This window comes from Siphateles boraxobius, unplaced genomic scaffold (assembly GCF_051911475.1).
Source record: "Siphateles boraxobius isolate OS27281-9 unplaced genomic scaffold, OSU_SipBor_1 16, whole genome shotgun sequence".
NCBI classification, from domain to species: Eukaryota; Metazoa; Chordata; class Actinopteri; order Cypriniformes; family Leuciscidae; genus Siphateles; species Siphateles boraxobius.
The window spans coordinates 14637504-14660732 of NW_027508766.1; the positions used below are offsets into that span (position 1 = coordinate 14637504).

The 23229-nt window shown below is 35.6% G+C and overlaps 2 protein-coding genes across 4 annotated transcripts; both read right to left on the reverse strand.

The window, feature by feature from the left end:
- Nucleotides 1-529: 529 nt before the first annotated feature.
- On the reverse strand, nucleotides 530-13845 carry snapc4 (small nuclear RNA activating complex, polypeptide 4). 3 transcript variants are annotated; one of them, XM_077231675.1, is made up of 26 exons: nucleotides 13493-13840; nucleotides 13280-13417; nucleotides 12889-12929; nucleotides 12689-12788; nucleotides 12475-12497; nucleotides 12198-12347; nucleotides 11961-12086; nucleotides 11764-11842; nucleotides 11598-11679; nucleotides 11384-11485; nucleotides 10794-10866; nucleotides 10520-10684; nucleotides 10216-10366; nucleotides 9744-9850; nucleotides 7093-7187; nucleotides 6797-6891; nucleotides 5062-5144; nucleotides 4499-4972; nucleotides 4321-4395; nucleotides 3869-4034; nucleotides 3381-3451; nucleotides 3223-3288; nucleotides 2975-3005; nucleotides 2045-2845; nucleotides 1005-2002; nucleotides 530-922 (listed from the first exon to the last, which is right to left on the reverse strand). In XM_077231675.1, the coding sequence occupies exons 2-26, from the start codon at nucleotides 13398-13400 to the stop codon at nucleotides 857-859; spliced, it is 4341 nt and encodes a 1446-aa protein (XP_077087790.1). In that variant the 5' UTR covers nucleotides 13401-13417; nucleotides 13493-13840; the 3' UTR covers nucleotides 530-856. The 3 variants fall into 3 exon arrangements, with proteins under 3 accessions (XP_077087790.1, XP_077087788.1, XP_077087789.1); XM_077231673.1 differs by having other exon boundaries at nucleotides 1005-2845; nucleotides 13493-13845; XM_077231674.1 differs by having other exon boundaries at nucleotides 1005-2845; nucleotides 13280-13429; nucleotides 13493-13814.
- Nucleotides 13846-14767: 922 nt separating this feature from the next.
- entr1 (endosome associated trafficking regulator 1) lies at nucleotides 14768-19451 on the reverse strand. Its single transcript, XM_077231677.1, has 8 exons — nucleotides 19162-19451; nucleotides 18907-18998; nucleotides 18246-18656; nucleotides 17805-17878; nucleotides 17516-17627; nucleotides 17328-17390; nucleotides 15518-15657; nucleotides 14768-15412 (listed from the first exon to the last, which is right to left on the reverse strand). Exons 1-8 carry the CDS (start codon nucleotides 19199-19201, stop codon nucleotides 15328-15330), a joined length of 1017 nt encoding a protein of 338 aa, XP_077087792.1. The 5' UTR covers nucleotides 19202-19451; the 3' UTR covers nucleotides 14768-15327.
- Between the last annotated feature and the right edge of the window lie 3778 nt (nucleotides 19452-23229).

Here is a 23229-nt window from a genome sequence, read left to right on the forward strand (position 1 = left end):
ACCCCGCCCCTAAACCTTCCAGTCACTGGGGTTAAGACCAATCAGGGATGAGTTCCCTAATGAATATTCATGAGTCTTCCCCTACCATCCTGTGAAAAAAAATATCGCCGCCTGGAGTGCATAATTTCACACACTTTTGCGTCACCATATGCACGCGGACACCCACCCCCCCCACGCCACTTTTAGGTTTTCTCTTCAGATCGTGTCCGTGTAAACATAGCCTCAATAAAAGATGGTTTTGGACTAACGAGCACGTTTTGAGCTCTGAAACTTACAGGATGGTTTGATTGGTGCCAAAAGATCAAGGAAAATTTGATTTCTCAATTCATGACCCCTTAAAAAACCCTAGAAATGCCATACTTTTATCAAGTGGTTTTGAACATACCAAAACATTTATTATATTATAAATTTACGATTTGCAAAACTGTCATACTTTTTGATTCTATAAGTTGCACATTATGGTCACATAATATAAAAGCATAAAAATTATAAATGCTTATAATACAAAGATATAAATGACAAGACATTCCACAATTCTACATAATTTATTCAAGAAACAATAACAGCAACAAAACAAAATTATAAAATAATTTAAGAATAATTTAACAACAGGTCAGTGCAAATTCAGTGTATTTTTCCCCCCAAAGAAAATTGCCAGGACACCAAAAAAAAACAAAAAACATGTGGATGGAGTAAAATAAATCAGTGCTAACACATATAATCTGACTGGTCCCTTAAACTTTTAAAAAGTCAGATTCAACCGAATCTGAAGCTATTAGAACTGGTGCACAACTGCATGGTATGGATATTGAATAACTGATGAATCCTATGTAACTTGACATCAACTCCTTTGCCTTTATGTAATGATTCCTGATAACTGTTTTGCTGATGCTTCGTTTTCATTCATGTTAAGCTCAATCTTCTGAAAGAGAAAAATACATTAGCAAAAAAACTAAAAAACAAAACAAAAACCAAAGGTTGCTTCAATGTTAAACGCAACTTACTGCAGCGGGTGGGTGAACTCTTTTGTCCCTCTGTAGTAAATGCAAGTCATCGTCATCATCATCATCATCATCATCATCATTATCTGGTGATGACTGACATTTCTCATTCTCAGATGGGTTAATGGTGGCCAGAAGAGCTGGTAAGGTAAAGCACGACAAGAAACGAGCCTTGAAAAGCAGGTACGCTGGATTTGAGGCAAACCTTTCGGCAACCATTTTGCGGATGGCAGCTACTTGAGCTTCTTCTCCTATGTCATTTTGAAACTCAGCTGGAAGGCTTTTCACTGCAGTTATAAGCAGAGCTTGTTTAGCTTTGAGCAAAGAAGTCAGTGTTTTGATGCTGGCGGCAGACGGTGGAAGGTAAGGCAAAGACATCTCTAGATGAGGTATTGGTATTCCACCTTTTCCATTTATCCAGTCATCTACTTCAGATGACTGCTCAGGAAATATCAAGTGAGGATCGAAGTTCACACCATTAGAGGGAGGATCAGGAATAGAAATCAATGGATTATTTGATGTTGTGATTTGAGGTACAACTGATGGAGCTGCAACATGAGGTGAAGGAGCTGCAACATGAGGTGACGGAGCTACAAAATTAAATGATGGAGGTAGAAACTGAGGTGATGGAGCCACAACATGAAATGATGGAGCAGGAGGGGCAGGAGCCAGACGTTGGAGAGGTCTTCTAGAAGCAGAAAGGGGTCTCAATTTTGTGACGGGCAAACTTTTCTGTTGGATGACAGTTGGCAGCTGACTAGTTCTCACAGGAAAGCAGCCATTTTCAGAAACACCACAAGGCTTTGCCACTTCATTTGTTGGTCCACTAGCCAAAGCTGGCACAGTCAAGGGAACCGGAAGAATACTGAAAACAGCATGAGATGCACTGGGACCTGTTGATGGAGATGACTGACATTGCCTTACAATGGTTTCATCAGAGGAGGAGTCTGATGAGTTCTTTGTAGATTCAACATTAGAACCTCTCTGGTCAACTTTGGTAGGTGCTTGGGATAACATACTTTGGTTCAATACTAAACTAGTAGTAGTTGAAGGAGGCATCTGGATGCATGAATTATTACCTGTGGGGCTAATGTTAATAGAGGAGGAAGTCTTTTGGGTAAAGCTGGAGGCATACGAGACCGAAGAACTTATAAGGCCAGGATTGGCAGAGGAAGAAGCAACAACGAGGGGAGATGATGATGGGTTGGTTAAGGTGAATGGATGAGTAGTGTTATTTAGCAGGGAATTGTTTGGCACGTTCAACATCTGGTTGCTTGGAATATTGGCAGAAAGAGGACCAGTTACTTGTACTAAACCGGTGGGGGTAAGAATCCAGTTTACTGGCTGTGCCTGTAATGTAATGGTTGGAAAAGCAACGTTTTTGCTCTTTTTTTGTTTCGATGACACTTTCTTTGTCCTTTTAACTTTAGCGTCTTCCGTTAGGGCTTGGATCTTCTCGGTAGGTTTGCGGATGCGTTTCGTAGATTGGACGCTGTTTGAGTCCTCTACGCTTGGTGATTTGGAAGTTGAGGTTGTGATGGGTTGCACTGGTGGTGTCTGTTGTAGTCTCGGTAGAGGAATCAGTGATATAGCTTGCGGTGGTGACTGTGGTAGTAGTGATATTGTCTGTCCTTTAAGCATTAAAGGTTGCACTGCTTCCTGCATGTTTGGCTGTGTAATGACAAGATTGTTGGGATGAATCATCTGCCTGTCTAGCAACCGGGCAGGGTCAAGATGATGAACTGGCTGCAGGGGAGGTGAATGTTGAGGAGGTTCTGCAGGTTTCTTGTGTTCAGCTTTCTGGTTCGCTTCCTGAAGCATCACTGCCACTGTTTTAGGAGGATCTATACAACCATAGGAACGACAGATTCACATTATGCATGTTTTGACAGAAATAAATGGAGCTCTTTGGATGTTGTATTTTTGCTATTTTATTTCAATACTTTAAATGGATAAATATAAAACTGAGATACCTGTTCTCGGCTTACATATAGCAATAGGCTTCTGGAAAAAGATGACACGAGAGAACAATTGACAAAACTGATAGAACACCAATCTTCGAGATATTAACTTCTTTTAAAAAATACTGCATATTTTTAAGCATATAAGAAACAAAGCAGGGCTGCCCCTAACTAGAAAATTCTTAGTTGAAGGCAGCCCTACAACAAAGTATGACAACTACGCTAATAAATGTAAGCAGCAGGTATTGATAAATAAATACCTTAATGTCTTTCTTTTGCTGAATTTCAATGACATTTCTGCAACCCTTGACATCTATGTGAAAAGCCTGTTTTTAGACATAACACAAAACCATGTAAAACCCTGTCATCTTCGTTTCTTTTATTTCATCATAAATGTTGACAAAGATGTTAGGCTTACGTTGATGAAAAATAAAAGCACTGATGTCTTTTGGAGAGGGATGTCGGCTGCTTCTATTCCAACAATATCAGCTGTAAAGTGATTATTGATGAATAACTGACAACAAAAACATATGCATTAAACTATTCGCTCATAACTAGGCCCAAATGGAATCTGAAGACTAGAAAACTACTAAGTAAATGCACTAAAGTCAATTAAAATGGTTCTCATATAATTCCATAGTGAGATATATTTGTAGTGAAGCATAAAAAAAGGGCTAAACTCCAACAGAAATTGATATCTTGATATCTCGCTAAAACATTGTTTTAACATCACTTTAGCTATTGATATCATTATCCAGTCATCTGCCAGACAAGTCGTTTCAGAAGAAGTGCAAGTTTGATTAAGAAATCCAAATTAAGTTTTTTGTGCAAACTCCATGCAGGCCTGCTTATAACTAAACCACATATTTTCAGGTGTTTTGTCAAAAGTGAAACAAGGGTCTGTACCTTCGCAAAATGTACTGTCTTTCACTGGTGGAGGCAGGATCACATTACCAATCCATGGGATCATAGCTTTCAGGAGGTCATTTTTAAGGCTGAACATGTCCTGAACCATCCTTTTTTTCTTTTTTTCCCCTGGACATTCCTGGCCTTTCTTTTTATTTCCTGGACTCTAAAAATTTGATAAACAATATAAAGTATAATATTTTTTTAGTAAATATATTTTCCAAATGTAACTTTAAATAATATTATTCAGACTTAAGACTGTCAAGGCAGCATATTGTCTTTCCAATCATACTTATTTTTTTAAGGTTACCATTTGCTTTTAACCATTTGCTTCTCTTTTTACTACCATTTTCTATTATCTTTAAACAAATATTAATAATGTAATGCCCTTATGGTATTTACTATAAATGTAACAACTAGCATCATCTCTGTTAACCACACGTCTTTATTACCAATGCTCCCTTCCACTGCATGAAGAGTCTAATATCATTCCCTGCCACCTTGATCATGGCCTTCTCATCGTCAGTCTGCATGCATGAAAAGAAATTAATTTTACAAAGAAGAACTGCAGAACATATAAATCGACATTGATCTGCAAAGAAAAGAGAATGAAGAAAGTAAACATCTTACCTGTCTCTGCAAAACAGCAGGATTCATACCCACATAAGTTCTTTCCATGTTCCCAAAACGGTTCAGGATGGTGTTGCGTACCCTAATGGGTCTGACTTTTGGACACTTGCTCTCTTTTGATCGAATGCGGCCTAACCCAGATTCTTTAGTGGATTCCTGTAGTTCCTCCTCATTGGTGGGAAGACGGACCCACGCTGTCCTGAGAGTTCCTTGAGGAATAAGCAGTGTGTTCGTAGGTATCCATTTCATCATATCTGGCTGTACATAGTGCTTTCGTGGTATTTCCACATCTTCGACTAAGGGAAGATCTTGTTCATCATCACTGTCCATATACTTCGGCGGTTCTTCATCCTCAGAGCTGGAGTAGATTTCCATCTCCATTTTAACTTTTCTTCCCAACACTCTTCGTCTTCTTTTTGCGGTTTGTTGTCCTGTTGTTTGCTTCATTTCTCTTTTAATGCCTTTATTTTGACTCTAAACAAAAAAATAACAACAGTGTGTATGAATATTCATGAGATTTATTCTTGTTGAATGCTGCATGACATACTGAAGAATGAACTTACAGCTTTTGTCATTAATTTCCACTTGTTCAGGCACTGGCAGTCAACCCGGTTTGGGATCTCTGAGGCAATCTTACTCCACTTTCCTGGAAAATTATGATACACAATTGATAAAGACAATTTAGAGTCTTTAGGATACAGTATGGATACATTTTGGTCTGCCAAAAAAGCAATACAAGTGGTTAGAGCTCTTTTGAAGGCTGACAGTCTCTAGATTGAAAATTAATATTGTCATTGTGAGGTTGTCTACCAGAAGCCATGTTTCCATCCACACCTTTTTATCCGAATTAAGTGATATCGAATGAAAAATGCCTTATGGAAACAGTAAAATACGATTAAATTTCATGAATATCGACTCAAATGAAATACGTTCGGTCTCATCGGATTTTATCTTGATCGATATACGGCAAATGCGATAAAAGCTGATGGAAACGTTATTTGCCGAATAAATAATGAATTGCGATTAAGTTTTTGGCCCTTTTATGGTTGCAACACGCCACAAAACATAGAAGAAGACGAGTTCATTTCCGGCCAGTATTCCCGCTCTGTTTGCGCACACATGGCGGATGTCAACAAAGACAGATGTAAGTGGACAAAGCAAAAAAATGCTTCAACCAAAGGGTTTCCGTGAAGTGTCTCTGAACCACGATCTCTCAGAACTGATGGAGCGCTGTCGTTCCCACACCACAGGCTGCCTCCGTTGTCGTCGGGCATTTACGTGCATCTGCATCATCATAGCAATGTGTTTATAGCGTCGTTGTTTTCTTATGTTAGGTTTGCTTGTTATTACGTGGCTTGGTTGAATTCTAATGTAGAATGCGGTGTGTTATTTCTTGTTAACAGACTGCGGAGCTGCTAAGTATAACACACCATTGCCATGGACGCAGTTCAGAGACGGAACAGACTATTTTCTTTAGCAGAAGCACTACTCGTTTTAAATAAATAAACTCCCTTTTTAAGTTAATATTTTGTGTCAAATTATTGATTTATTTGGTAGGTAGCCATGTAATAAGCAGGATAATGTATAGCGAGGCGGTTGTTAGCGAATACAACCCCTTCAGGCTAACAACCGCCTATACATTTTCCCTTACATATGTCGCTATCAGCTGGCACATAAGCACTATTAGGCTCCGTTTTGTCTAGCAAAACTTTGTTCGCAAAAGTTTGCTTGAATGTTGTTCGATTCAGTGCGAAAATGAATGGAAACACCTTAAAATGTCTCAAATCAATTCGATATACCAATTTGATCGCAAAACAGCATGTGACATCATTACGTACAGGTTTTTATTCGCTTTAAAGCCGTTGGATGGAAACACACTTTCACCAGCTTTATTCGCATGAGTTTTTTTTTACCGAACTTCAGATAATTCGGTTGACAAGAGGATGGAAACATGGCTAGAGTCAAAGCTGCAATGTTCACACTAAACATGAACCAATTAGCAGTGAGGTCAAAGCTTGACTTCAAAAGTAAAAGTCAAATAAAATCTGTTGCAATAAAAGGAGATGGGTCTATTTGTAATCCTATTATTTCTGAAAATGCATCAAACAACGAGTTCCAAAAGTTATACAAACTTGGGCATGTCCAGAACATATGTAAAAGGCTCGAAGGAGCCTTATTTGTTAATTTATTTAAAAAACAAAATTGTATTGACCCAAAACTTTTGGACATTAGTGTATATCAAATATGAAAAAAAAAAAAAAAAAAAAAAAAAAAAAAAAAAAGATTTTAGACACTTACCAACACCATATTTCTCCACCTTCTGTTTTAGTAGTTCCACCTCCTCTGTGCTCCAAGGCCCCTTTTTCACATTCTCCTGAAGACAATCCAAATACCTAAGTGAGAAAAATATTCACATTTACATATCAAGTACCAGTTGGCCTAAACATCTTTTATACCATACCATTTATTGCTATCATTTAGTGCACAAGTCAATCCAGCAAGTTCGATTTAGGAGTTGAGATGATTTCAGGGACGTTATTTTGAAACATTAGTTGCAGAGCATAAATTTACTTTTTCTCTGAAATGTGTCATACCTGTCACGACAAGCACTGTCGGTCCTGCCTGGCACTTCTAGTCTGATTTTCCCCCATTCTCTGGTGCCATACTTTGCGACAGCATTCCTCAACAACTGATATGAGAGCAGTAAGTCAAATTAGTGAACATGTGTGATTTTAGCAGGTTAAGGAACAGCAAAAAGACATGCACATGTGACTGCAACAGATATTAAAAATGAAACATTGTGTCTTCAGTAATACAAAAGCTTTTGTTTCTAATTTATTAAGCAGTTACTACACATTTTCCATTTCAAAATTCCATACTTTTTTCAGACCATAATATTTAAAATATATGGTTCATGCAGCATTATTTTTTAGCATTATATACAGTCATCTATAAATATTTAAATTTTCTCTTTTTTTTTCATTGGTTTTCTCGAAGTGATAAAATGTGCTTACATGATGAAGTACCTAAAACACTCAATAACATCTGTTCTTTACCTCTGACACATCAGTTTGACACTGTAAATGAAGAGCTCTTTTCCAAAACGCGATAAACGCCATTTAAAAAAAAAGAGTTTGTCATGTCATTTTGCTGTGTACTGAACCTATTCACTGCTCCATCAAAGTTTCATGCCAAATCGCTATATTTCCTTGTTTAAAATGTACTGCAAGATGCAGTTTCTTTACAAAACGCGATAAGCGCCAAACCTATTTTTAGCCTAAACGCGATAAATCCTCTCCACTAATCAGAATTCGGTGAACGTTCTACGCAATCCAACACGGCGGCGCTCTGAACAGAGGTTTGTTTATGTTCATTCATTCCTCAAAATGAGTGAGTTTTCTAGTCGACTATTAGTAGTTAATTTAAGCCATTAATCACATATTTATTGATTTAATTACTTAAATATGGGAAAGAAACCATAATGAGCGTTTTTTAATTGCCTATTCCACATCTCAACGCACGCATAAAACTTGCCACAAAGAACCGACAAAAGTAATGATTATGCATGAAACATTTGAATTGTTTATTTTTGAATTTAACTAGTGTTTTCTGTCAGTGTCAGCTACAAAGATAAAGTTAACTATGCTGACTCGCCATCTTCGCAGTAGTGAACGCGCATATAGAGAGAAATGCACACTTCGAATTAGCCTACGTACGCAGAGAGTAGCCAATTTCTTTTCGTTTTTTATTGTTTTGTTTAAATGTAGACATTTCAAGCTTTTTATAGATATACTTCTCAGGACTGTGAGGCAAGTATCGCAGTGTTTCAGTTCATTTATGAGACGCGCTCCAGATCACGCGCGGGCGCCTCCGTGTCCTGATTATATGTCTGCAATATTTGTTTCTTATTTATTTATTATTAATCCAGTCAATTTGTTGATGAAACATTGATTAAAATGAAGATACAATTTATACAAAACTAAATTCACTTTAAAGAAAGGCTTTCTACTAAACAAAACTTAATAAGTGGTCAAAATCATGTCGGACCCATTCCAAATGTTTTCCGATATATTGGGCATCTTTTCATCCTATCGTACTCATCTCATGCAGTTCCCTTTACATATAATCAACAATGATGAAATAAAAAAAAACATTAGCCTATATTATTAAACAAATATGTTTAATTTGTAAGTTTTTTTAAGTAGTTTTTTTTAACTTAGCCTATATTTAAGCGTCAGGCCGATCCGCTTTGCTCACATGCTGTGTAGCCTATACATGCATGTGTGTGTAGTGGAGGGGTGCCCATCACTATATCGTTATCATTATTGAATATTTTTTATAATTTATTTTTAATGCATAGTGGACAAATTGGACCTACTTGTTACAGGTTTGACACTTTACTAAAAATGACTCTGAATGTATTACTAAATAACTTATTGAATAGCTATTGATATCATTACTATTTTCAGTTTCTGCACCAAATGACTATTAGCCTAAATGTGTTACTAAATTTAATTTATAGTAATTCATAGTATGTGCCCCTGATTATATGTTGCATGCTCTCGTTTTTTGTTTTTAAAGACAAACCATACAGTTTTGGAAAAAATGGATGGATAGTGTTTTGAAAAAAAATGGATGGATTTATAGCGTTTTGGGAAAAAAAATTAACTTTTAATTTATCATAAACAATATTGTCATTTGATTTAATAATCATTGTTCAACATGTTCAGACTGAGCCAACAAAACATTTTAACAAGATAAATTGAATATTCACAAAATGTGTGGGTCTAGGTAAAAAATTTAATTTTCCTGAAACCTATTGAAATGGATTTAGAGCGTTTTGGAAACGAACTCCTCAAATGTGGTTTGATGTTGCACGATCGCCTAGCAGCAAAGTAAAACTGATTTAGATAATCGTTTGCTCCTTTATCTGTTGCTGGTTTGGGTGGAACACGTACATTCTTTTAGTGTGGTTCAAAAGAGACTTGGTTATGGTAAAGAAAAACAGTTTGGCGTCATGAAAATCTGCACCTTGAATACATTCAGTCGTGTTCAATAATCACTAAACTTTGGCCACCATACATTTTAGATTTTAGAAAACTGAATTCAGGCAATAGTCTGGAAACTTAGTTTTCTTTTTTTCCCCATAGTTATCTAGACCTGAAAATTAATCAAATCAAATTCCATACTTTTCAAACTACGTAAGAATCCTGATTAAATGAGAAAATTAAATTATGTTCCATACCTGGTCCTCCTCTTTGGACCAGGGACCTTTCTTTAAAGAGGGATCCAGAACGGACGACCAGCGATATGACAGCTGTGATCCATCACGGCCCACCATGAAATATGACACTATGGGGATAATAAATATTACAAACATATGGCTCCTATGATACATACTTGTTTTCAAAATACAACTAAAGTAAACCAGTAATCAATTAAACCTGCCATAAAGAACACATTTTTGCATTTTAAACAAATTAAAAAATAAATTATTTAAAAAAAGTGAAGGTGGATACAAGAACACATCATATGTGAATGAATTCCTCACAGTTCCCTTATTGGTTTTCTTCTATTTATAGAACAATTACATCTACATTATATATCACCTATTCTACTTTGAATGTGACTCACTGATTTCAGAGTCAAAATGAACTGTTTTAGAAACAAATACACCACATCCCGAATAAGAACTCAAGAAGACCCAACTGTCTTACTCTGTATGTAAGGAATAAAGTTGCCGATTCTCATTTTTTCAACAAGGTCTTTGAGGATCTGGTCTTCTTCCGGTGTCCACTCTTTTCTTCTGAAGGTCTTTGAAATGTAGCGCTGGTAAGTCTGGAAGCACATGAAGGCCGTTCTGTTGGTCTGGAAGGGAAATAACAAGAAATATATATATGTCAAAGACATTAAATGAATGGTAGGTTGCATTGTTAAACATGTTAAAAATTAAAAACCATAATACACAGCATATTAACATAAGCAGCTATTTTGAAAGTGCATGAATTTCTCTATCATTACCCCAAGAGCCTCTGCGATTTTGTCCCAGTGGCAGCAATTGAATTCTTCTGCAATTCCTTTCAGTTTATCAATCTCATCCTGTTTCCACACTGACTTGTTGATGGAGGGGTGCAAAAAGTTCTGCCAGAACCTTTTCAAATCGTCAGCCTGTCTCAAACCTTCAAACTACCACACAGAAACAAGTCCTTTCATGCTTTTAAAATGAGAAATGTATGTTAGAAGATAGTACAAGATGTATTTGACTGCATGTCAAAAAAACAACTACATAACTTACGTCAATATTGGCTATTTTCTCCCAGTCATGATCGTCATATTGTTCGCCCACCAGCTGATCATCTTTCAGGGTGCTAATGTGATATTATTGAATTTGATTACACATTTTACACAAGTACACTAACATTCAAAAGTTTGAAGTCAGTAAGGTTTTTTATTGTTTTTAAAAATGTATTCATATAATGGTAAAGCAGAATTTTCAGCGGTCTTCAGTGTCACATGGTCCTTCAGAAATCATTCTAATATGATGATTTGCTGCACAAGAAAAAAAAAATTCTTATAATTAATGTTGAAAACAGTTGTGCTACTTAATATTTTTGTGGAAACCATGATGATACTTTTTTTCAGGATTCTTTGATGAATAGGAAGAAAAGAACAGCATTCATTTGAAATGTTTAGTAAAAGTATAAATGTTTAGTCTGTATGTATGTATATATATATATATATATATATATATATATATATATATATATATATATATATATATATATATATATATTAAATCTTACTGACCTTAAACTTTTGAATAGAAGTGTAGGTACAACCTTACAGGACATCATCTCTGAGACAAGGTGCTTAAAATGTCTTTACCTTATTTTTTCAATTTCTTGCTCAATTAATTCAATTTGCTTTTTCAACTCCTCTTTTGCCTCCTCCTCAACTCTAGACATCTTGGCACTCAAATACTCCACCCTATGAAAACACAGACGATTGCAAGCTCTCAAAATGTAATAAAAAATATATATACAGCGAGGCCAACAATAACCAGATATTTAGGTTTGCTTTTCCTTTTTCTGGAACTCACTTGGATAGTTTGGGTTGTAGCATCCTTTTCATAATGTCTGTGGCGACTGCGTTAGTCAGCAAAGTCTTCTGCCAACCCTCCCCTGAAAGACATTCCCACATATTTTATTTTTATATATAAAAAAAAATCTTCAAGTAACAAGCAAGCACAATGTCTTAAAACATACATCTTCTTATTTTCAGCTCATCAATCGGTCTGGTACCGTGACGTAGCCTTTCTTTAGTTTCTGGATTTGATGGAGGGCCCTGGAGGCAAATTAAAAGAATAAATTACTTCAGGCAACAACAAAAAAAGTCAATAACGATACTGAAATGCAGACAAAATAAAAAAATACAGATTTCCAGAATCACTTTCAACACATACCAGACCGGTGAGTTTGTCTTTAAAATAAGGCTTCATGAAGTATCCAAGAAAGAGTTTCTGAGAGGGAAGTCCTTGTGCGGAGGAGCTAGACGTGCTTGGGCCAGAGAGCTGAGCCTCAATCTCTTTCTGTGGGGATACAGTTGGCTTTAAATGAGTGATGGTGTAATTTAACTCATGCAATCGAGTAGCATGAAAACTCAGTTTCAATGAACTACAGCCCAGATGTTTGTTGTTCACCTGTTGCTGTTGATTCTCTTTGAGGAGCTGTTCCACCTCAGATAGTTTCTCTTTCAGCACCTCCTGATAGACTAAATTCATTTGCAGGCAAGTCTCCACATTTTGCGGAAGATTCAACTCATCATCATCCCCGTCACTGTCTTCATCACTCTAATGAAAGTAAAATAATTGCATAAGAGTTAAAAAAAATGAGAAAATAAATAATATAAATAAATAAATAAATAAATAAATAAATGGCAGTAAAAGCATGTATGAAGGAAGCAAAGCGGTAACTCACAGAATCAGTTCCATGTTCACTGTCTGTTTCACCAAAAAAAAAGGTTGATTAGCAGCAGACCCTATGATTAAATACTACTGACCTAAAAGATTACGTATCAAATATTTAAAAGCAACAACCCACTAATTTCAGCGAAAGTGCCCATGGAGAATGTGAAGGTTAATTTGTTTTAAGCTGATGAAAATCACTGTATATTTAGAATAATATTATTTACCCTGCAATACGTCAGCCAGTGCTGCATTAGCACCAAGTGTATTTTCCAACTCCTCAATCTCCCTCTGAATCCGCTGCCTCTCTGTCTCCAAGTCATCATGCTTCAAGAGGGAGTAACAAGCATATAAGAATTTTTATTAAAAAAATACATTTCATTTCTATAGTGTGTTGTATTAACCAGGCGGCTTTCTAGATTCTTACCAATCCTTCAATCACAGGCCCACTGTCATCAGATTCATCATCTGTCATGGAATCATAATATGAAATTGACACAGAGCACAAGTCAAAAACACAGCCCACAACTTTTTGACAAATTAATTCCCATGACCATTCCAGGTAATCACTTCATTAACTTATCAAGAGACAACTAACGTTACAGAATCATTTAGAACATTTTGTGAATAAGTTTAATCAATGATTAACTTATAAATTGAGCATATATAATACAGCAATGTAAGATTTTATATAGTTCCAAGATAGGCCGTTTCTCAAGTCTCAGTAAGATGCATATCTACTACCTAGACAGCATTTGGGGGTGTCATGGTTGTGTTAATGTGATGGGATGTCCAAAAACTGTGTTTAAGTGACTCACCACTGTTGCTGTCAGATGACAGTAGGTCTATGATGCTGCTGTCTGCACCTAGAGAACTCTCAAGAGCCAAAATCTCCCTCTGGATTTTTTCCCTCTTCGCAAGCAAGTCATCCGATGCCATTTTAGACAAGATAAAACCTGAAAACCCAACTTTTTTTACAGATTACTGGGTCATAGCACTGCACAATTTTCGCCGTGTGGACATATACTTACATTAGCTTTCTTTTAATGCATAAGTCTGCTTCAGTATTGCAGCTCTTCTTTAACATAAGCACAATAATAAGTCCTGCTGGATCCTGTAGCACTGCTCGCGTTTCTGAATGTCTCACTCAAATCTAACTGTACAGCCGCATGTTTACAAAGAGTGCACTTGGGGTCTTTGAACTAGATTTACACTTATTACTAAATCGAATTTGTTGCTTTTAATAACCTGCTTCAAATATCACCATGATTTATATAAACTTATTCAAACTGTTAAGAATGATTCCCCCCCTGATAAAACTATTCATATTCGTTCACAGAACGTCATGCGTATGCAAACACGAAGCGCGCGGCAATTGTGCGTCATTTTCATTGACGCTTCATAATAAAGGTCCGGCCTTCATCGACCCTTCACCATCGGAAAAAAACCCGTTTTTTTTTAGTGCTAATTACAACGTAAATTAATGCACATTAAACTAACACGTATTGCTTTAATATTTAGCATAACTATTGTATGTTTAAAATACAGTGGTGGACAAAATTATTAGTGTCTTTTAATGTTTTAAGTATCTCCTGCTCACCAAGACTTCATTTATTTGATCCAAAATAAAGCAAAAACAGTAACATTGTGAAATATTTTTACAATTTAAAATAACTGTTTTCTATTTTGATATATTTTAAAATGTAATTTATTCCTATGATCAAAGCTGAATTTTCAGCATCATTACTCCAGTGTCACATGATCCTTCAGAAATCATTAAGCTGATTTGCTGCTCAAGAAACATTTGTGATAACATAACAAAAGAACTTTCTATTTCAGATAAATTCTGTTCTTTTGAACTTTCTATTTCCATTTATCAAAAATGAAATTAAACAAATGTTTTCAACATTGATAATAATAAATGTTTCTTGAGCATCGAATCATCATATTAGAATGATTTCTGATGGACACTGAAGACTGAAGTAATGATGCTGAAAATTCAGCTTTGACAACAAATAAATAAATTGCATTTTAAAATATATTCAAATAGAAAACAGTTATTTTAAATTGCAAAAATATTTCACAATATTTCTGTTTTTGCTGTATTTTGGATCAAATAAATGAAGCCTTGGTGAGCAGAAGAGACTTCTTTTAAAACATTAAAAAAATCTTACCGTGCTAATAATTTTGGCAACCACTATATATAAAAATGTATAGGCTATAATAAATGGTTTTATGATTTAGCATATATTAAATGCAATTTCAGGACACTAAATGTTGAATTCTTAAAGAACAATAGGGCCATATGATTAAAAAGACTTCTTTATTAAGTCAATAAAGAGCATTATGAATATAAGGCACTTCATCCAATGCTGATTAGTAAAGTGTTGTTTAAATAAACAATTAACTAAAATGCTGTAATTTAAAACAGCCGAACTATAACAATTTGTTAATTTATATATATATATATATATATATATATATATATATATATATATATATATATATATATCAATATGCAATCATGAAATACAAAAACTCTTGTAAATATTATGTAATAGAATTTTACGAAAGGACTTATTTGACAAAAGTGCAAAAGGTTTTGAAAATAAACTACTACAACATAGAGCTTTGATTTTGGTGAGATAATCCAAGGTGCACTTAAGCATCTTCATGCTTAAACTCCTGCCAGAGCTTAATCTTGGGATTATTTGGCCTAGCACACCTCATTTTGCCATTTCATAAAACCTAAACAGATGTTAATGAAGTTGATGAATTAAGTAATAAACAATGAAGTACCACAGTTGGGTCTGTAGTGTACAGAACATAATGTTTGGATGTAAAAGGGAAAACACTCAGGAAACACTTAATCATGAATCTCGGTGATCTTGTCAATGGAGGTCAATAACTGGGATACAAAATAGAGTGTCTCTCTTCCTGTCAGCAACTGCCTGTAAACATACACAACACTTTTAGTGCAATGATTTGATTCATTTACATTTCTGACCATTATTAAAAGAGAAGAATTGAAACGTAATTGTCATTGTTAACCATACTTGATAGAAGTCTCTGCATCTTGAGCTGCTTTGTTAAGGTACTCAGAGGCTACTTGTGCATTGTGTCTCATTCTGGTTAAGGCTGTAGTTTCTCCATTTCTAAGCCTTTCATTTTCACTTTTATATCCTTCAAGCTGGCCCTGAGAAGAAAACGATAAAATAATCATAATGGTGGAGTTTTAATCTGAACAAAAGCAGAAGTGAAATAGTCGTTTTGATCACAAATTCATACAAAGTTCACAAACATATTATATTGTAGTGTATAATGCATTACAGTATAAAGTGGTATAAATGCACCATTATAAATGTACATAGTGTGCTTGTTGTACTGTTACAAATTTATTAAATGTTTTAATTTAGGTTCCAATTCAATAGAAACTGAGAAAGTTTAGTAAACTGAATTTAAATAGCAGAGTTATCAGCAAGAGATTCATTGCCAGTCCTGTTCTCTCTATTGTAAGTTATATGGATCAGATTACTGAAACTCTTGGTGGCTCTTGGGAGCTTTTGTCTCAGTGGGAGAGTCCTGCCATTCCTGTTCTCTAGTCTGATTGGATTTGGAATTGGTAACACTCTCAGTATAGACCTTATGCACCAGAGAAACGAGGGCGCCGCCATCTTTAGAATATTGTCTTTGAACTTCCGTTTTTGCGGTCGCTCTGTATATTTCTATGGCACCGCTGTCCAGCAGTAATTAGCTGGTGAAGTTGATTTACTTATTGTAGAGTTAACGAAAGTTATCATGAGCATTGTAATGTTTATCATAAGCATTGTAAAGCATATGTCTTAACAAATGGACCTTGGAATTTTTTTTGAACGAGCCGTTCATTCATAACTACGCAAGATCGCTGTGAAAATACAGACCGGAAAGTCAAAAGACAACGAGCTCAGCGCTGAAAAGAGGCGTGGCTACATAAGGTCTATAGGGCAGGTTCCTAAACCTGTATACATCATTTACATGCTTTGTTCATCACAATGTTAAGCCCTGCCCCTAAATGTATATAAATTGCAAGGGAAATTTCCCTTATGCCGGGCGAACACCAAAGGTTTTTCACAGTCCCAGACTAAAGACCGGCAGTCTTTAGGAATCTTACTGGAGTCTCGGCGCGCTCCTGTCGTCTCGATCGTTAAATGTGAGGTGATAATCTGCAGCCGGCGACCTGATTTATGCCAGTCTTTCTCTAGTCTTTCATATCAAACATGTTTGATATTATCGCAAGTCTTTAGTCTGAGACTAAAAACTGTGAACCCAAGTCTTTAGATGTGAGCTGATAATCTTATAAAGTCTTTTCTAAATCCTTTCAAAGTCTTTAGGTGTACAGAAAGCATTAGTCTGAGACTAAAAACTGTGAACCCAAGTCTTTAGATGTGAGCTGATAATCTTATAAAGTCTTTTCTAAATCCTTTCAAAGTCTTTAGGTGTACAGAAAGCATTAGTCTGAGACTAAAAACTGTGAACCCAAGTCTTTAGATGTGAGCTGATAATCTTATAAAGTCTTTTCTAAATCCTTTCAAAGTCTTTAGGTGTACAGAAAGCATTAGTCTGGGACTAAAAACTGTGAACCCAAGTCTTTAGATGTGAGCTGATAATCTTATAAAGTCTTTTCTAAATCTTTTCAAAGTCTTTAGGTGTACAGAAAGCATTAGTCAGACTCGAGACGAGCTTGGAAGACTACAGCGACGCACAGCTCGTGTTCTCAATAAAGAAACCTTCTTAAAAGATACGCCCGAGTCTCCTGGTCTTCGCTTCTGAGTTGCCTACACTTTAGAAGAAAAAGTTCAAAACAGTGCATATGGAAAGAAGTCAAACCTGGAGTTGTTGTAGATCTTGTTTCAATTTTGAAATACTATTTTCAGCCTTGACTGCCCGCTTCTGTATTGGTAAAACAGAATTTTAATTTCTACAGTGCAGTAAGGATAAAACATCTTCATCTTGTTTTTTAAACCTTTATAAAAAAAGATAAAAAAATCTTTCATATGAATGACAATGCTTTATACCGTCATTAACTGAAGGTTTTGTTCTACTGACTGCACCATCGTCTCCAAAGCCTTAGCCTCTCTCTCCTCCTGTAACTTCTTGTTGTGTAACTCATCTGTGAGTTGTTCGATCCTATTGCAAATTGGAAAGTTTAACCATAAGAAATAATCTACAGAACTATATTGTAGAAGCAACCAGTGATTTTTAATTACACAGCAGCAATACTGACACACTTCAGTCCATTAATTACCTCAGAATCATTGTAAATAGTTTGCATAAATACATTACATTCTGTGTAAAGAGCCTTACCTTCTGGAGTCAGTTTCTGATCTTCTAAGGAGTTCTTTGATTTGCTTTCTAAGTAGAGAATTTTCTTCTCTGAGCTAAAACACATTAACATCAACATTAAATGAAATGGACAATGGAATAATGACATCTCTTGTCTTCTCTTATGATAAGTTTACTGGTGTGAGGGCGGGACAAACTGTCACTCACATAAAATCGACCAATAGCAAACCACAACGATCCAATCAATTTCAGATGGACAAAATCAAGTCCTGTATGTACTACAGCTTTTCTTGTTCGAGCAGTTTCTTTCAAATATACATCACAATAAGGAAGAAAAGACTATCACTACTTCAGTTTCACGTCGACTTGAGAAACATTTATTTTGAAAACAAGCACCAATTATAATATAACAAACATTTAGCTCATGTGTATGCAGAAACTCACACCATGTACACAACATACCTGTTGAGCATTCTTAGTGCCAATTTCAGCATTGTTCCTCTTAGAATGGAAAGAAATATCAATCACTGAAGTCTCTTCATCCCCCTCATAGCTTCCTGTGCTTCTTCTTCCTAAGTGGTTCTTTAGCAGGAAGTCAGATTGTCCCAGCTCCCATTCAGTCTCATTTGCTTCCCTCTCATCACTGCACAGAGACGATTGCTCAGAGTAAGCGCTGTGGTCTGAAGCCCCACATAGCTGGAAGTCATGAGAACCTTCAAGTGCTGATGGGTGGCAGCTTTCAATCCATGTCTCCTCATGTTCGCTTTCAGAAGGTTGAGAGAGCACAGAGGGGTCTGTGAAGAAAGGCCCCTTGGTTGCAAAATCTATGGAGATGTTATAGTCCTGATCAACGTGGCATACACCATCATATACCTTTGGGAAATCAATCATACCACAGGATTACTGAAGTAAAATGGTGATCAGAAAGTATCAGAATGTAAATTTGGCCAGTATTCAAAAAACATAATGGCCATTTTTAAACATACTTATAATAGATTGTCTCTGCACCTTGAGTTGTTACATGAAGAGTTACCTGAAAACCTAATGCACACTTATACATTCATACATCTAAAAATCTAAAAACTATCCAAGGCGACAATGCCTTTGAAATCTTCTTCCTCACCTCTGTGTCTTCTGTAGTACAGGGCTGCTGGTTCTTATTTCTGATAAACTCTTTGAAAGAAAATGGATTCAGGTCGTCTTGTTTTGGCTCATCTAAAAGTAAATTCATCCATGTGCACAAAAGACATTAAAAATTAAGATTTCAAGAATACAAATTCAAGAATACTCTGCAACCTATTCTAGACAGAGAACTTGTGCTGCATTATTATCATGTTGGTTTATAGAAAGAGCAAAAGACAAGCAAGTTGACACGTACCATCTTCAATGATTAGCTTTTTCGTCTTGTGTTTGGACATGTTAACTTACTGTACAAATCAACTTGACCAGAGACGTAAACTAATCCTGCAGACTGTAACTTAACTGCTAAATAACTGACTCAACATTAGCTCAAGAAAAGAAGTACTGAAGAAAGTAAAAGGTATTCAAAGTGATCGGTTTGTAATTATTGTCAATGTCGATTATTCTGTTATAAACCTTAATTCGTTACTGTATTTTAGAAATGACAATAATCTCCAGCAGTTCACGAGTCTGCTTCTGTCCGACAGTGAGCAGCTTTTCCACAGGGAGATGCACAACATCGCCACCTAATGACGTGGAAGACACAAGTATAAATGCTCGTGCTGCATATTATTTTTTTATATTAAATATAAAAATAAATAAAAAATACTAATAATAACAACTTCGTAATACCCTAATTGTCAACACATGTAATTGTACTGTAGCAACAATTGACAAGATTTTTGCAAACATTTTCTTGTATCCTCCTGAGACCCGAGAGTTTGCCTGGTGTGCATTTTATAATTTTTCTTGCTATTTGGTATAAGTAGGACCTAATAAGTATAATAACTAAAATTTGTTTTTGTACAGGAAGTAGTTTTTGCATAAAATGATGTCCTCATGCAAGGACAGTGGGTCTATCTTAACTTTATCCTCCTGAGACCTGAGTTTTGGTTTGGCGTACCTTTTAGATTTATTCTAGCTTTTTGGGGTTTATGGCAAGCCGTTTTAACTTTTATTCATTTTCAGGATATGAATTCTTGATATCAACAATTCAATTTTCACTAGTTAAAATAATAGTTATTGATATCAGGAATTAGATTTCTACTAGTAACAATGGCAATTTTTGATATCAGAAATTACATTTCCAGTAGTAACAATGCTAATTCTTGATATCCACAATTACATTTTCACTAGTTAAAATTATAATTCTTAATATCAGCAACTGAATTTCAACTAGTAAAAACTATAATTCTTGATATCTGTAATTGTATTTTCACTTGTGAAAAGTCTCCATAGGCTGCCATTCAAAATCAATTGTTGATATCAAGAATTGATTTCTTACTAGTTGAAATTCCAATTTCACACATCAGAAATACAATAGTAAAAACCTATATTTTTGATATCAAGAATTCAATTGTCACTAGTTGAAATGTCTATTCTTGATATCAACAATTGAATTGCTAGTAACAATGTTCATTTATGATATCAATAATTCCATTTTCACTAGTGACAATGTTAATTTCTGATATCATGAATGTAATTGTTACTAGTAAGAAAGCCATTTTAGATATCTGAAATTGTATTGATATCAGAAAAACATTTTCAGATATCAAAAATGAACATTTTTACTAGTAGTAAATTGTTGATATCAAGAATAGACATTTCAACTAGTGACAATTGAATTTTTGATATCAGGAATTCACATTTTTACTAGTAACAATGTAATTATTGATATCAAAAATTAGATTTCTACTAGTAAGAAATCAATTGTTGATATCAAGAATTCTATTGTTGATTTCAATAATTAAATTGCTGATATCAAAAATGTAATTGTTGATATCAACAATTGAATTGTTGATATCAACAATTCATATCCTGTGTCTGTGTGTGTGTGTGTGTGTGTGAGCAAGAGAGAGAGAGAGAGAGAGTGAGAGTGTGTGTGTGTGTGTATGTGTGTGTGTGTGTGTTTGTGTGTGCGAGTGAGTGAGCAAAGTGAGTCTGTGTGTGTGTGTGTGTGTGTGTGTGTGTCGCGAGCGAGCGACGAGCAAGAGAGAGAGAGACAGAGAGAGAGTGTGTGTGTGTGTGTGAGTGTGTGTATGTATGTGTGTGTCTGTGTGTGTGTGTGTGTGTGCGAACGCGTGCGATCGTGAGTGAATCGAAGCCCCGTTGAGTGTGTGTGTGCGCGCTCGAGTGAGAGCCAGTGTGCGTCACGAAGCTCAATGTAACTACAATTTTTTTTTGTGCTAACATCTTATGCCTGGTTCAGATTACACGATTTTTTTGTCTGTTACGATAGTCACTGTGTCAGATTACGCGATTTTGACTCCTAAAATCTTGTCGTGTCGTGGACAAGAAACATGTCAGACTACACGTTGCTTCCTGACCAGTCATCGCGTGCCGTCTTTAACGATGCGCGTGACGTCATCGAGAAGGCGAAACTGCTAGTAGCGAGTGACTTCCGGAAACGAACGTAAACAAACAATGGATGAAGCGGTGAGTGTTGTATTGGCTGTCCTGTGTTCAGAAAAACATAAAAAAAGAAAGAAAACCCGACAATGGACACGTTCCTGGATTGCTCGAAGAGGACAGTATGGGCTGTCAATCCTCCAAAGAGAACTTGAGGTAAAATATTGTTTTCTTAAATATTTTTACTTTAGCCAGTAGTACAAGTAATAATATTGCTTGCTTGCCACAACGATAACATATTACAAAAACAGACTGTTAAAAATTGTAATTGTTCACCAATGTAATTAAATACTTCTAATGTTCAGAAGTAAACATTTTTCGTTATGCAGTCACATGGGGTAATTTAGCCTTTAACATAAAATATCAGTTCAATGGTTTAATGCCTTTGATTGATTCATAACACCATCATCTATAGGCTTAATCTTAATTATAAAAATTGCAATACCATTATACGCAAAAATATTATTATTGAGAGTGAAAAAACCCCTCCTTCCCTTAATGTCTTTAAAGTCACCAACTGTACACAAATAAATATTTAAAGACATTAAGGGAAGGAGTTTTTTTTCACTCTCAATAATAATATTTTGTGTTGTAAATTATACTAGTATACAAAATGTAAACTATGCTATCGACCAACTCTAATCTATTAAATTATTACAAACACTAACATTATCGTAAAGCTGCTTTGAAATTATATGTATTGTGAAAAGCACATACATTTTAATTGGGTGTGATTATTTTTCGCCTTTGTAAACCAAACAACCACACCATGTTTTTTTTCCCCTATTTACACTGTAGGACAGTGACAGGAAGGGTTTTCGTGATCTGCTTAGGATGGATGTGGAGGATTTCAGCTACTTGCTTGGCAAAGTCACACCATGTATCCAAAGAAGGGACACAAAACTGAGAAGAGCAATCAGTGCAAGAATGAGGCTGTCACTTACGCTACGATTCCTTGCTACCGGTAAAAAGTCCATTTAAAAAAAATCATATTGTTGGTTTCACAGACAAAATGTATGCTAGTCCCAGACTAAATTGCAAGTTTGAGCTGTTTAAACTGAAAGCAATAGCCTATGCACTTAAAATATGTCAGTGACATTGTTTTGTCTCAAGATGCACACCAGTAATGTTTTTAAGGCAAGTTTATAAAAGCTACTCAGATGCCCTAATTAATTTAATGCCTAATCTTTGCTTAATTAGCCATTTCTGTAAAACCAGGCCATGGTGTATTATGCACCTTATACACTTGCTCCTTTCCACAGGAGAGACGTTTAGATCTCTGAGCTTCCAGTACCGGATCGGCCGTAGTACCATCAGTGAGATAGTAATGGAGACTTGTCAAGCCTTGTATGGAGTCTTAAAGGATGATCATTTAAAGGTAAGTCATTTGATGTAAATAAAAGACAGATGTACATTTCACAACAGTGGGTGGACACACAAAGAGAAGCCTTTACTGGAGAAGTCCCAAAACCACGTGTTTTATCCAGAGAGTCAAAACCAGAGTAGATCATGGATAATTTTCTAAATTATAATCAGTGGACTTTAGAAAAAATACTTAAAAAAAAAAAGTACATTAGAACCTCTGTAAAAAATGAGAGAACATTACATGTATTAATTATATATGGTGTTTCTTTTTTCAGACTCCTACAACGGAGGCAGAGTGGAGAGAGGTGGCAATGGGATTTGAAAACAAATGGCAATTTCCTAATTGCTTAGGAGCCATAGATGGAAAGCACATCTACATCCAGCCACCTGCAAACTCTGGAAGTACTTACCACAACTACAAGTCCAGATTTTCTGTTGTACTCATGGCAGTAGTCGACGCAGATTACAGATTTATTTATGCAAATGTTGGCGT

Coding starts and splice junctions, on each gene's coding strand:
- snapc4 (XM_077231673.1), bottom strand. CDS start 13,400: ATGGCATCGGATGACTTGCTTGCGAAGAGGGAAAAAATCCAGAGGGAG. Junction 12,789..12,888: donor GGCCTGTGATTGAAGGATTG/GTAAGAATCTAG, acceptor TCCCTCTTGAAG/CATGATGACTTGGAGACAGA. Junction 12,348..12,474: donor GTGAACATGGAACTGATTCT/GTGAGTTACCGC, acceptor TACTTTCATTAG/AGTGATGAAGACAGTGACGG.
- entr1 (XM_077231677.1), bottom strand. CDS start 19,201: ATGTCCAAACACAAGACGAAAAAGCTAATCATTGAAGATG. Junction 18,999..19,161: donor AAAGCTAATCATTGAAGATG/GTACGTGTCAAC, acceptor ATTTACTTTTAG/ATGAGCCAAAACAAGACGAC. Junction 17,879..18,245: donor GCACTAAGAATGCTCAACAG/GTATGTTGTGTA, acceptor AATGTGTTTTAG/CTCAGAGAAGAAAATTCTCT.